The 15,456-nt window shown below is 36.8% G+C and overlaps 1 protein-coding gene across 2 annotated transcripts in view; it reads left to right on the plus strand.

Annotated features, from left to right (window-relative positions):
- The first annotated feature begins 14,343 nt into the window (after positions 1 to 14,343).
- CD84 (CD84 molecule) overlaps positions 14,344 to 15,456 on the plus strand; it is a 38,314-nt gene continuing 37,201 nt past the window's right edge. For both annotated transcript variants that reach the window (XM_031005010.3, XM_031005017.3), the window contains exon 1: positions 14,344 to 14,448. In XM_031005010.3, the coding sequence (XP_030860870.2) occupies positions 14,403 to 14,448 (46 nt within the window). In that variant the 5' untranslated portion in view covers positions 14,344 to 14,402. The remainder of the gene's footprint in view (positions 14,449 to 15,456) is intronic.

Below are 15,456 nucleotides of genomic sequence, written 5' to 3' on the forward strand. Positions count from 1 at the left end.
TTCTGAAATTGAGGCAATAATTAATAGCCTACCAACCAAAAAAAGTCCAGGACCAGATGGATTCACAGCTGAATTCTACCAGAGGTACAAAGAGGAGCTGGTACCATTCCTTCTGAAACTATTCCAAACAATAAAAAGAGAGGGACTCCTCCCCAACTCATTTTATGCAGCCAGCATCATCCTGATACCAAAACCTGGCAGAGACACAACAAAAAAAGAAAATTTCAGGCCAATATCCCTGATGAACATCAATGTGAATATCCTCAATAGAATACTGGCAAATTGAATCCAGCAACACATCAAAAACTTATCCACCACTATCAAGTCAGCTTCATCCCTGGGATGCAAGGTTCATTCAACATATGGAAATCAATAAACACAACCCATCACATAAACAGAACTGATAACAAAAACCACATGATTATCTCAATAGATGCAGAAAAGGCCTTTGATAAATTTCAACTCCCTTCAAGCTAAAAACTCTCTATTAACAAGGACACAATTTTATTTACAATATCATTTAAAAAATACCTGGGAGTAAATTTAAATGAGGAAGTGAAGAATGTGTATACTGAAAACTATAAAACATTGATGAAAAAATTGAAGATGACACAAATAAAATTGAAAGCTATCCCATGTTCATGGATTGGAAGAATTAATATTGTTTAAATGTCCATACTACCCAAATCTACAGATTCAATGCTCTCCCTATCAAAATTCCAATGTCATTCTTCACAGAAATAGAAAAACAATCCTAAATTCATATGGAAACACAAAAGACCCTGAATAGCCAAAGAGATCTTAATCAACAACAACAAAACTGAAAGCATTACACTACAGGATTTCAAAATGTATTTCAAAGTTATAGCAGTGAAAACAACTTGATAGTGGGATAAAAACAGACTCATCAACCAATGGAATAGGAGAGAGAGCCCAGAAATAAACTGGGCTCACACATCTATGGTCAATTGATTTTTGACAAATGTGCCAGTAATGCACAATGAGAAAAGGATAGTCTCTTCAAGAAGTGGTGTTGGGAAACTGAATATCTACTTACGGAAGAATGAAAATGAATCCTATCTCACCCCTTATGTAAGAATCAACTCAAAATGGATTAAGACTTAAATGTAAAACCTGAAACTCTAAAACTAATAGAAGAAAACATAGAGAAAATGCTCCTTAATATTGGCCTGGGCAGTGATATCTTAGAAATGATACCAAAAGAATAGGCAACAAAAGCAAAAGTGGATAAATGGGATTGCATCAAACTAAAAAGCTTCTGCACAGCAAAGGAAACAATTAACAGAGTGAAGAGACAAACTACAGATAGGGAGAATATATTGGTAACATACATTGGATAAGGGGTTAAAAATCCAAAATATATATAAGGAACTCAAACTACTCAATAAGAAGAAACAAATAAGCCTATTAAAAATGAGCAAATGACTTGAGTAGACATTTCTTTAAAAAAGACATACAAATGGTCAACAGATACATGAAAAACCACACAACATCTCTCATCATAAGAGAAATGCAAGTTAAAAACACAGTGAGCAATCACCTCATTCATACCTGTTAGATTGGCTATTACCAAAGAGACGAAAGATAAGTGTTGGCAAGGATGTAGAAAAAGGGAATACTTATACACTGTTGGTGGTATTGTAAATTTTTTCTCCAGCCATTTTAGAAGACAGTACAAAGTTTCCTCAAAAAAACTAAATAGAAAATTAACACATGATTCAGCAATCTCACTACTGGGCACATACTCAAAGGAACTGAAATCAGTATATCAAAGAGATGTCTGCATTCCCATATCCATTGCAGCATTGATCACAATAGCCAAGATATGGAAACAACTTACGTGTCCATCAGTGCACAAATAGATTTTTAAAATGTGCTACATATACACAATAGAATACTATTCCACCCCCCAAAAAACAAACAAAACAAAACAAAAAGAACAGAAAATTCTGTCATGAACCTAGAGGACATTATGTTAAGTGATATAAGCCAGGTGCAGAGGGATAAATGCCATATGATCTCACTTATATGTGGAATCTAAAAAAGGTGAACTCATAGAAGTAGAGAGTAGAATAGTGGTTATCAGAGACTGGGGATTGTGGGAGTTGATGGGGAAAAGGAAGATGTTGGTCAATGGGAACAAAGTTTTAGTTAGCAGTAATAAATTCTGGTGCTCTATTGCACAGCACAGTGACTATAATAATAATATATTGTCCCTGGCTAACACGGTGAAACCCTGTCTCTACTAAAAATACAAAAAACTAGCTGGGCGTGGTGGTGGGAGCCTGTAGTTCCAGCTACTCAGGAGGCTGAGGCAGGAGAATGGCGTGAACCCAGAAGGCGGAGCTTGCAGTGAGTCGAGATTGTGTCACTGTACTCCAGCCTGGGTGACAGAGCAAGAATCCATTTCAAAAAAATAAAAAATAAAAAAATAATAATATATTGTTTATCTCAAAATAGCTAAAACAGGATTTCAAATGTTCTCACCACAAAGAAATGATAAATATTTGAGGTGATGGATATGCTAATTAGCTTAAATTCATAGCTCCATATTGTATATATGTATTAAAACACCACATTGTACTTTATAATATATGTAATTATTATTTGTCAATTTAAAATAAAATGAAACTTTAAAAAAAATAGATAAAAGAGACCCCAGAAAGCTAGCTCTTCTCCTCTACCATGTGAGGACACAGAGAGAAGGTGTTTTCTATGAGAAAATAGGCTCGCACTAGGCACTGAATCTGCCAACCCCTATCTTGGACTTCCCAACCTCTAGAACTGTGAGAAGTAAATGTTTGTTGTTTACAAGCCACTCGGTTTATAGTATTTTGTTAGAGCAGCCCAAACAGACTAAAATACAGAATATCTTCCGTTTAGCAGAATTTACTTGGAGCTTACCAAGTACCCCAGCACTTACAGAGAAATTAGTTTCTCAATTTAAAATATTGAGTCTATAAAGAAGAGCCATTTAAGGCACCAATACATTTGTCCAGCAAAGTTATCTCTCCCCAAGCCCTGGCTATAGGCTGCACCACTGCCTCTGCAACTGTGACCTTGGCTCCAGCCACCATGCTTCCTCACACACCAGGCACCAGCTACTTAGTCTGCAGGAGGGTGAAGGGCTCTGCGAGGCAAGTGGAAAATCTAGCTCACCACAGAATGGTGGCTGCCATTAAATAACCACAAAATGCAAATTTGAAGAAGCTTACAGGTAATTTTATAAGATAATTAAAGTAATAAGATCAAAGTTAGTTAAAAAGTACATTTTTAGAAAAATAATCCAGTGACTTTGTATGAGAGACAGATATGGCTAAAAAACTGCAACTGTGTGCCTATGTACCAGGAATAATTATTCTATTTATGTTGCTGTTGATGTGCAGATGACCAATAATATAAATATAGTTTAATATATAAGTAGTAATAAATAAAATTTTGATTTTACCTCAATAAACATAAATATATTTTGTTTATTTTTAGAAATAATTTTATTTATGAAAATGTCTTTAATAAAACTATTTTACCAGTTTACCAATTTAATAAAAATATATTTTTCACCTAATATATTAATATTTCAAAAAATCAAATAACAATTAGTTTAGTGCTTCTTTATCCCAAACATCTCCTTGTTTGGATAATAAATTGTATGTTTACTCTAGGCCAGGCACAGTGGCTCACTCCTGTAATCCCAGCACTTTGGGAGGCCAAGGCAGGTGGATACTTGAGGTCAGGAGTTTGAGACCAGCCTGGCCAACATGGTGAAACCCCGTCTCTACTAAAAATACAAAAATTAGCTAGGTGTGGTGGCGGGTGCCTGTAGTCCCAGCTACTGAGGAGGCTGAGGCAGGAGAATCACATGAACATGGGAGGTGGAGGTTGCAGTGAGCCAAGATCACACCATTGCACTCCATCCTGGGTGACTGAGCATGACTCTGTCTCAAAAAAAAGAAAAAAAAATTATATTTACTCTAGAAAGAGGAGAATAAAGAACTGACCAATAGAGTTCTATAGAGATCACTGATAAACTTGACAAAAGGAGCCTTAGTGGACTCAGGAGCTGTATTGGAGAAGACTAAAAATAAAATAAAGTGAAGTAAGGAAGTGGAGAGATGACAATATATTTATTTTTAAATATGTTTTGCTTTTAATAAGAGCAAAGAAAATGAGACAGTGTATAGTGGAAGAAGAGAGGTCAGGAGATATTATTTTTGCAACTAGGTTATAAAGTATATAGCTATGTGTGTTTGTGTTGTTGCCCAGTAATGAGGCAGCAATTGATGATGCAGGATGGAGGTAAAGGGATAGAGTCCAACTAACCAGAAGATTGACTTTTCATTCAAAGCCACATTTGCAACCTTCTGGTAGACACGTTAGTTTTTCTCTTCCTTATTCTGCTTAATTCCCATATTATTAGATCTTTATTTGTCTTTTTTGTAAGCATAAATAGTAACATAAATAGAATAACAAAAATAGAATAATTCTGGTACATAGTTGTATTAGTTTTTCAGCTATATCTCTCTATACAAGATTACTGGAATTATTAAGAATGTCTTTTTAAACTAACATGAGTCTTATTAATTTGGTTATCTTCTTTTCAAATCAGTTTTGAAAAAATAGGAATGCAAAAGAGGAAGCGAGAGGAGGAAGAAGGAAGGGAAAAATGTTTTTATTTAAAAGCAGAACCTTTCTCTATGCTTTGAAGATACAGATTAGATGCTAATAATTGTCTCTGAGCAAATAACCTAAGAAATGTGTGTGCGCATATGTGTTTGTGTGTGTTTGTGTGTGTGTGTGTGTGTGTGTGTGTGTGTGTAGGGGACTTGCTGTTCTTTTCATTGTTTACCCTAAGTAATTGGAGAAAATGCTAGTAAGCCTTAGCTGACATTTCATGGTCTTTCTGACCAACAGTTAAATCCAAGCTTCTTTGTTTTACATTACCCCAAAATAGATTTCCTTATGCTGATACAGAGAAAGTAATTAGGTCCTTCAATTCAGCTTGCATGTTGAGAATACCAAAATTGTCACAAAATTTAGCCCTTCCCGTCCTGATATTTATCATGTTAGGTTATTCACATGCTGCTGCTGATCGTGTTTTTGAGTCAACTAGAAAAGCACAATCCATTAGATAAACAACCTCTAAGATCATGACCCCATACACTAGGTAGTTGAGAAAACTGCATAAGAATGAAAACATTTTGGCTGGGCGCAGTGGCTCATGCCTGTAATCCCAACACTTTAGGAGGCCGAGGTGGGCAGATCACCTGAGATCAGGAGTTCAGGACTAGCCTGACCAAGAGGGCGAAACCCCATCTCTACTAACAATGCAAAAATTAGCCGGACGTGGTGGTGCACATCTGTAATCCCAGCTACTCAGGAAGCTGAGGCAGGAGAATCGCCTGAATCAGGAGGCAGAGGTTCCAGTGAGCCGAGATCATGCCAGTGCACTCCAGCCTGGACAACAGAGTGAGACCGTGTTTATTTTTGGACATTCAAGATTCAACCACACAATGAGAAATTCCCACAATAACATATATGTCAAAGGTCCATCCAGTCTTGGCTTTAACTGTTGATTCTGGGATGACTACAATTGTTAGGGGGAAATCTGTATGTTGAAATGCTCTACTTTCCTGGAGCAACATTTATGGTTTACTAGTTCTGTCCATGGAGACCCCTTGACACCAAACACCAGCATTTCAAATACCTGGCTGTAATTATCACACTGATCCACATGATGCCTTAATCACAGCCCCCTCACTAGGTTTTCTTTTTTCCGGGCCAATGAATCCCAATTCTTTCACTGTTTGTCATATGGAAGTGTTGAACATAGCCCTGGAAACAAACCTAGTACTCAATAAATCATAATTTTGTCTGTCTTATTGTTCCGTGACCAGTCTTTTACAATCTGTTGCCCTCTGGTGGATAGTTTTCCAGATCATTAATGTCCAAATGGTGTATTATAATTAATCTATTAGTGATAATACTATTAAGAACGAACATTTACTAAAAGCTTATAATGTGCCAAGCACTTTGCTAAGTGTTTTCAGACATTCTCATTTAATACTCAAAACAAACTTAACACGCTAATATGGCAATTCTTATTTTATGGATGAGGAAAACAAGACTTAGAACAGTTAAGAAACCTGATCAGGGTGGCACCGTTGAGGGGTGGGGGGCAGTGATCCTTCCCCTTTTCTCCCAAGCCTTCATTTACTTGCATCAGAGTGCCATCTTATAACTTTACATTGGTTCTCATCTAAACTGTGGTTTCCTCCCTTCCCTTTCCTCATGACAGGTTTTTTTTTTTGTTTTTTCAGTTTTGTTTTTTGTTTTTTTTTAATGTTCCAATAAAACTTTACATTTATATGCTGGGCGCGGTGGCTCACGCCTGTGATCCCAGCGCTTTGGGATGCCGAGGTGGGTGGATCACCTGAGGTCAGGAGTTCCAGACCAGCCTGGCCAACATGGTGAAACTCTGTCTCTACTAAAAATACAAAAATTAGCTGGGTGTGGTGGTGCATGCCTGTAATTCCAGCTACTCGGGTGGCTGAAACAGGAGAATCGCTTGAACTCAGGAGGCGGAGGTTGCAGTGAGTCGAGATCACGCCACTGCACTCCAGCCTGAGCTACAGAGTGAGACTCGGTCTCAAAAACAAACAAACAAACAAACACACAAACAAAACTTTACATTCATAAACAGGCAACAGAAAGGCTGTATTTTGATGATTCCTGTATTAGTTAGTTTAAATTTGTTTTCCCATTCAATTATCCTAAATAAACTTTAGATAAGAAATCAGGCCGGGCGCGGTGGCTCAGGCCTGTAATCCCAGCACTTTGGGAGGCCGAGGCAGGTGGATCACCTGAGGTCAGGAGTTCAAGACCATCCTGGCCAACATGGTGAAACCCTTTCTCTACTAAAAATACACAAATTAGCTGGGCATGGTGGTGTGCACCTGTAATCCCAGCTACTCGAGTGGCTGAGGCAGGAGAATCACTTGAACCTGGGAGGCAGAGGTTGCAGCAAGCCGAGACTGTGCCATTGCACTGGGCAACAAGAGCGAAAACTCTGTCAAAAAAAAAAAAAAAAAGAATTCACAGGTTATTCAACTTGACCACCTGATATTGAGACAAGTATTCAACTTGACCACCTGACATTAATACAAGTATTCCACTCAATAAGTAGGAAAACTGAATTCGAAACTCAAGTTTTGTGACTCCAACACTTGAGAGTGTGTAATCTTCTTTTTTAAAGATTTAATTAATTTTTTAAATTGACAAATAATAATTGTACATATTCATGAGTTACATAGTGGTGTCTTGATATATATAATTTATAGTGATCAAATCAGAGTAGTTAGCTTATTCATCCTGATGGTTTTATTGTAAAGCTCAAAGCTTTGGTCACAGAGGCAAATGTTTTTGGAGTCTTTTTATGCTATTTGGTTTTTTGTATTGCTTGCTCAGAGCCTAAACTTTGCTTGACACTACAAAAATTGCATGTACTCTTTCATTTCCCTTTTAATTACTTGCAGAATTAAAAATGTTTTCATATTTCTCTTATTCAAACCCTTCATTGTTTTGCTTTCATGACATCAACTCTCCTGTTTTCCTCCTATTGCTTTAACAATTCTTTCTTTCTTCTCTTTTCTGTCAGTTATAGTTGTTTTCCAGAGTTTTATTCTTATGTTTTGTTTTTTAATTTACCCTTTCTCTAGTATAGAGAATTTTTCAACATGGAATTAAAGATAATTATGAATCAGGTACAACTGAAGACTATGAAAAGACTTGGAAATGAAAGCATATTACCAAAGTTTAAAACTCAAGCAAATAGCTGAAAACTGTAAACATAGCTGAGAACCCATGTTTGGAAGACATTCTATAGGGTGTCTATAAGGAACTCTATCAGTATGTAATGCAAGAAGACAAAGAGAAAATCAGGAGATATTAATTTAGCAATATAGAGGATAGCTTTAAATATTTAGGAGGTCTTTTAGGAAGAGCAAGTAGAAAGGCCAAAAAGGAAGCCATAATCAAAGAAACAGAAGAAAAATTTCCTTTCATAAAGAAAGATTTGAACCATCAGACTGAAAATACAACTGATTCCAGCCAGAAATATGCCATGCAAACACACCAGGACACATCCTTGTAAAATCTTGAATTTCTGTGATAAAGGGAAAATCTTAAGTGTTTCCAGATGGAAAAGTTAAAGAACAAGAATAAAACTAGTATATGTTTTCTCGTTGCAAACCTAAATGCTGGAACCAATTTAGAACTTTCATTTGGTTCCTTTCTGGGTTTTTATTTCTGTCCAGAAATACCAATCTCTTCAATCTCAGACTTCAAACATTTATGAAAAATGAAATTTAAAAAGAAAAACTAAAAATGTAAACTTTATTTCTCAATAGAAGCTCCATCAAGTTCAAAACACTTTTGAAAGTGATGATACCAACCATTTAGAACATCCCTGAAGGACTGAGTGTCCTGGATACTTAACTATGTTAATGTAGTATTTTTACATTATTAACTGAACAAAAATGGGTGTCCTTTAAAGATTTTTTAAAGATTAGGTAACTAAAAGAAGTCAGAAGAAGCCAAATAAGGACAGTAAAGTTGATCCTAAAGATTTCCTATTGAAAAATGAGCAGGAGCTTTGTTGTAGAGAAAGACTCTAGCAAAGCTTTTCTGGGCATTTTTCTGCTAAAGCTTTGCCTAACTTTCTCAAAATACTTTCATAATAAGCAAAAGTTATTGTTCTTTGGTCCTTTAGAAAGTCAACAAACAAAATGCCTTGAGCATCACAAAAAACTGTTCCAATGACCTTTGCTCTTGACTGGTTCACTTTCGCTTTGACTGGACAGCTTCCACCACTTGGTGGCCATTCCTTTGATTGTGCATTGTCTTCAGGATTATACTGATAAAGCCAGGTTACATCTCCTGTTATAATTCTTTGAAGAAATGCTTCTACAAAGCATTTTCAAAGTGGGATCATCCTGCTTCTTTAAAATTTCCATTGAAAGCTTTGCTCTTGCCTTCAGCTGATCTGAGAGCAACAACTTTGGCATTCATTGAGTGATAAGTTCGCCCAATTTTAATTTCTCAGTCAGAATTGTGTAATTGGTTCAATACATGGAAATCAATAAAAGTAATCCATCACATAAACAGAACCAATGACAAAAACCACATGATTATCTCAATAGATGCAGAAAAGGCCTTTGAAAAAATTCAACAGCCTTTCATGCTAAAAACTCTCAATAAACTAGGTATTGATGGAACATATCTCAAAATAATAAGAGCTCTTTATGACAAACCCACAGCCAGTATCATACTGAATGGGGAAAAAACCTGGAAGCATTCCCTTTGAAAACCAGCACAAGGCGAGGATGCCCTCTCTCACCACTCCTATTCAACATAGTATTGGAAGTTCTGGCCAGGGCAATCAAGCAAGAGAAAGAAATACAGGTATTCAGATAGGAAGAGAGGAAGTCAAATTGTCTCTGTTTGCAGATGATATGATTGTATATTTAGTAAACCTCATTGTCTCAGCCCAAAACCTCCTTAAGCTGATAAGCAACTTCAGCAAAGTCTCAGGATACAAAATCAATGTGCGAAAATGGCAAGCATTCCTATACACCAATAACGGACAACAGAGAGCCAAATCATGAGTGAACTCTCATTCACAATTGCTACAAAGAGAATAAAATACCTAGGAATACAACTTACAAGGGATATGAAGGACCTCTTCAAAAACCACTGCTCAAGGAAATAAGAGAGGACACAAACAAATGGAAAAACGTTGCATGCTCATGGATAGGAAGAATCAGTATCATGAAAATGGCCTTACTGCCCAAAGTAATTTATAGATTCAATGCTCTCCCCATCCAGCTACCGCTGACTTTCTTCACAGAATTGGAAAAAACTATTTTAAACTTCATATGGAACCAAAAAAAAGCCCACATAGCCAAGAAAATCCTGGGCAAGAAGAACAAAGCTGGAGGCATCATGCTACCTGACTTCAAACTATACTACAAGTCTACAGTAACCAAAACAGCATGGCACTGGTATCAAAACAGATATATAGACCAATGGAACAGAACAGAGGCCTCAGAAATAACACCACACATTTACTGCCATCTGATCTTTGACAAACCTGACACACACAAGCAATGGGGAAAGGATTCCCTATTTAATAAATGGTGTTGGGAAAGCTGGCTAGCCATATGCAGAAAACTGAAACTGGACCCCTTCCTTACACATTATACAAAAATCAACTCAAGATTGATCAAAGACTTAAACATAAGACCTAGGACCATAAAAATCCTAGAAGAAAACCTAGACAGTACCATTCAGGACATAGGCATGGGAAAAGGCTTCATGTCTAAAACACCAAAAACAATGGCAAAGAAAGTTAAAATTGACAAATGGGATCTAATTAAACTAAAGAGCTTCTGCACAGCGAAAGAAACCATCATCATCATCAGAGTGAACAGGCAACCTACAGAATGGGAGAAGATTTTTGCAATCTGTCCATCTGACAAAGGGCTAATATCCAGAAGCTACAAAGAACTGAAAGAAATTTACAAGAAAAAAGGCAACAACCCCATCAAAAAATGGGCAAAGGATATGAACAGACACTTTTCAAAAGAAGACATTTACGTAGCCAAGAGATGTATGAAAAAATGCTTATCATCACTGGTCATTAGAGAAATGCAAATGAAAACCACAATGAGACCATCTCATGCCAGTTAGAATGGCAATCATTAAAATGTCAGGAAACAACAGATGCTGGAGAGGTTGTGGAAAAATAGGAACACTTTTACACTGTTGGTGGGAGTGTAAATTAGTTCAACCATTGTGGAATACAGTGTGGCAATTCCTAAAGGATCTAAAACTAGAAATACCATTCGACCCAGCAATCCCATTACTGGGCATATATCCAAAGGATTATAAATCAATCTGCGATAAAGACACATGCACACATATTTATTTATTTATTTATTTGCAGCACTATTCACAATAGCAAAGACTTGGACAAATGTCCATCAATGATAGACTGGATTAAGAAAATGTGGCACATATACACCATGGAATACTATGCAGACATAAAAAAGGATGAGTTCATGTCCTTTGCAGGGACATGGATGAAGCTGGAAACCATCATTCTCAGCAAACTATCACAAGATCAGAAAACCAAACAACTCATGTTCTCACTGATAAGTGGGAGTTGAACAATGAGAACACATGGACACAGGGAGGAGAACATCACACACTGGGGCCTGTGGGGGACGTGGGGGCTAGAGGAAGGACAGCATTAGGAGAAATACCTAATGTAGGTGACGGGTTGATGGGTGCAGCAAACAACCATGGCACGTGTATACCTATGTAACAAAACTGCACGTTCTGCACATGTAATCCAGAACTTAAAGTAGAATAATAAAAAAATTAAGTTACATAAACGTAAAATAAAATACACAGTATTAAAAAAAATCTTGTAATACCATTTCCACATAAGAAATTCGTCTCTCCAGTAAATTACATATCACCATAAACAAAAATATACAGGAACTGAGAGAAATCAATAACTCTACTGTTTTGTGCAAATGCAGTTGAGTTTATGATCACAACTGCCCTTATCTATAAATCTGCTAACCCTTGAGCCTTGAAGGGAAAAGATAAACACCAGCAGCCAGTGTTTTAATTGTACCACAAGAAGGCCTGAACAACAAGAACATTTTTCCTGCATTGGTTTCATCAATACCCTGTCATTGAAGTCAGGAAATACCTTGCCAGTAAGGGACTGCGTTTTAAAGTTATTTTGATATTGGACAGTGTCCCTGGCCACCCAGAGCCCCAGGAGTTCAACAGCAAAGGCACTGAAATGGTATACTTCTCCCCAGACATGTTTCTAATTCAGCCTCTAGAACAGGGGGTCATAAGGACCTTTAAGGCTCATTATATACGTACTCTATGGAAAGAATTGTCAATGCCTAGGAAGACAACCCCAGGAGAGGGCCATCATGAAAGTCTAGAAAGATTACACCATTAAAGATGCTATCATTGTTGCAGAAAAAGTGGTGAAAGCCATTAAGCCTGAGACAATAAACTCTGCTTGAGGAAATTGTGTCCAAATGTTGTGCGTGACTTCACAGGATTTATGACAGAACTAATCAAGGAAATTATGAAAGATATTGTGGATATGGCAAAAAATAGGTTAGGTAAAAGGTTTCAAGAAATAGATCTTGGCAAAATTCAAGAGCTAATAGACACCACACCAGAGGAATTAATGGAAGATGACTTGATGGAGAAGAATGCATCTAAGCCAGGATCAAACAATGCGGAAGAAAACATAGAAGCAGCAGTGCCAGAAAACAAGCTGACATTAGACAGTCTGACAGAAGGCTTCTGACTATTCGGGACCGCTTTTGACTTCTTTTATGATATGGGCCCATCTATAGTATGATACAGGCACTAAAACTAAAACAAATGGTAGAAGTAAGAAGGGGTACCGTATAGAAACATTTTTAGAGAAATGAACAAGCAAAAAAGTCAGATAAAGATTAAATATATTTCTGAAAAGTTACACCGACTGTGCCTGTCTCTTCCACCTTCCCTTCAACCTCCTCTATCTCTTCTTCCCCAGGGACCCCTGAGATAGCAAGACCAACTCCTCCTTATCCTCCTCCTCCTTAGCCTACTTAACATGAAGGTGATGAGGATAAAGACCTTTATGATGATCTAATTCCACTTAATGAACAGTAAATATATTTTGTCTTCATTATGATTTTCTTAATACCATTTTATTTTCTCTAGCTTACTTTCCTGCAATAATATGGGAAATAATGTATATGACACATAGAATATGTGTTAATCAACTGTGTTGTTGGTAAGGCTTCCTGTCAACAGTAGGCTATTAGTAGTTGAGTTTAGGGGTGTCAAAAGTTACACATGGATTTTCGACTGGTTGAGGGGACAGCACTCCAAACCCCTGCATTGTTCAAGGGTCAACTATATTCAGTATTATGTAAGTATATATGGGAAATGATCAGCAGGATTGTTTAATGAGTGACTCTAGAGGCCAGGTTACCTAGAAATGAGCTAGCTAGCATGAGGACTCGTCTCAGTTAAAAAAAAAGCTGTACACATCCTCCAGGTCTCAGGGGTAGTGTCCCCAGGCTTCTCATTACTCCCCAAAACAGCTGAGTCAAGCTTAAATATTCATTTCTATCCCCATTCCCAGACAACATCTCCTATACACACATTACACAATCACTCTTATTCTTGTTAACCAAGATGAAGACCCTCTACAAGAAATAGTCCTGTTACATGTAGCTCAACTCCACCTAAGCACGCCTCAGCACCTGCTGTCTCTCATGCCCAGGAGTCACAGTCTTTGCTAAGTGACACTGCTGGCTTTTAACTCAGTTCCCTAATTCACTGTGTGATATAGGGAAAAGTCACTTCCTCTCCTTCTGAGCCAGTTTCTCCATCTGCAAAATAGATTCAATAGTCTAAAAATCCCTTCTGACTTCATTTTTATCGAACACTTTTTGTGTCCCTAATAAGGTGTGATCATAATCATAATGTTTCATGATGATATCATGGAATTATACATAATTATATGTATGTAGTTATACTATATTATATATTAATATATTATATAATTATATATTATTGTATCATATATAAATATAATTATATATTATTAATATAATACTTAATATTGATTATGTTAAATAATATCACATGTTGATTATACATTATAATACATAATCATGTACTTGTGATCATTTTATATAACTATAATTATGTGATTTTAATTGCTATGTTTTTTTAAGCTCCTACCATATGTCAAAACATTTTTCCTCTTTCATATCCCCCACCGCCATTCACCTAATAATGGTAATTCATTCTTTGAGCCTGTCTCAGGTTGGTTGTCAGTTTCTTTAGGAAGCCTACTCCAACTTTTCTTAGCCTGAGTTAGATGCCCCTATTCCTCTCATAGTTCCCTGTATTTTTCCTATTGCAATGCTTATTACATTATATTGGAACTGCTTAGAGAGTTGTTGATTACTCCAAGAAAGAGTATAAATGCCATGAAAGGAGGGTGATCAATTGTTTTGTTGTTCTGTATATTTCCAGCACCCAGAAGAGGGCCTGGCACATAGTAGGCACACAATAAATATTTGTTGAATAAATAATTAATGCTAGGCACTTTAAATTGGAAAAAACTAGCACAGTAATACAAAGACCAATGTTAACTAAATCAGTTAACATGCACTTCCTTTCTTAAATGTGGTTATAAAAAGGAGGAAGAAAACTCAAGTGAAACTGACTCTGCTAGAACAGTGCCGTGCTTTTCCACAGAAGGTTAGACCCTGAGAGAGATGGCTCAGCACCACCTATGGATCTTGCTCCTTTGCCTGCAAACCTGTGAGTTCTGACCCTTGCTGATCGCCTCCTAGTTTTCCATAAAGTTTTAAAAATTGCCCTTAAGGAAGACACTGAACTGTCTTTTTGATCTGTGTTTAGCAGAACACCCTGGGTCTCAGTATCTACTGCACTCAACAGGATCCAACTGGCTGGGGAGAGACTTAAAATTCAAACCTAAGTGTTTAGGTTCAGCTTTAAAGTTTATATTTCTGAGTTATATTTCTGAGATCTGGAGATCTCAGTTTCCAAAGGTCTGAGGCAAATCCTTCTCAGAGGAATCAGCACTTGGTAAACCCACCCACAAAGCCTGGCAAAAGAAAGATCTTCTAAAAGCTTGAATGACTTACAAGCAATTTCTTCTTGGCATTCAACTGTGATGGCGTTTGAGAGAGAAAAATGTCTTTCCTAATTATAGTTGATTGTTCTATCAGGTTAGAGTGATGGATGACTCATCGTTATCACTGTTGAGGCTCATCTCTATAAACTCCCTTTATTTTCAAAACACAGAGCTATTACTCTGCTTTTATCCTCAAGAAACTCTGAAATAAATGAGGAAGAGATTACTATCCCATTTTTTACAAATAGTCTCAAAAAAGAGTTGGAGAACTTGAATTAAAAACCCTATTTTTCTTACTTATGGCATAACAGTAAACTAAAAGAACAACATGAATATTGATTGTTATTGGTACAAAGAAAATTGTAACATTAACACAGATCTGGGAGTGCTGTGTCATTGTACATGTTATCTCCTTAAATACAAACAATTGCTCTAACAGAAATTTACTATGTTTGGAACTTCTAAATCTACTTCTAGTATCTCTTGCCAGTTCTGAAAATGCACTAGCAAAATTCTGGCATGAGTTAGAACCCTGGGAACCTAGTACGTTTGGATTTTCTGTAAAGGTAGAATCTCTGGTTCCCTTGGCCATTTCAAACTATGGCTCCTTTAATTTGAACTTCATGGAGATTGTAACCACTAATCAGACCAAATTTTTGGAGCCTCTGCTG

This window comes from Gorilla gorilla, chromosome 1 (genome assembly GCF_029281585.2).
Source record: "Gorilla gorilla gorilla isolate KB3781 chromosome 1, NHGRI_mGorGor1-v2.1_pri, whole genome shotgun sequence".
NCBI lineage: Eukaryota > Metazoa > Chordata > Mammalia > Primates > Hominidae > Gorilla > Gorilla gorilla.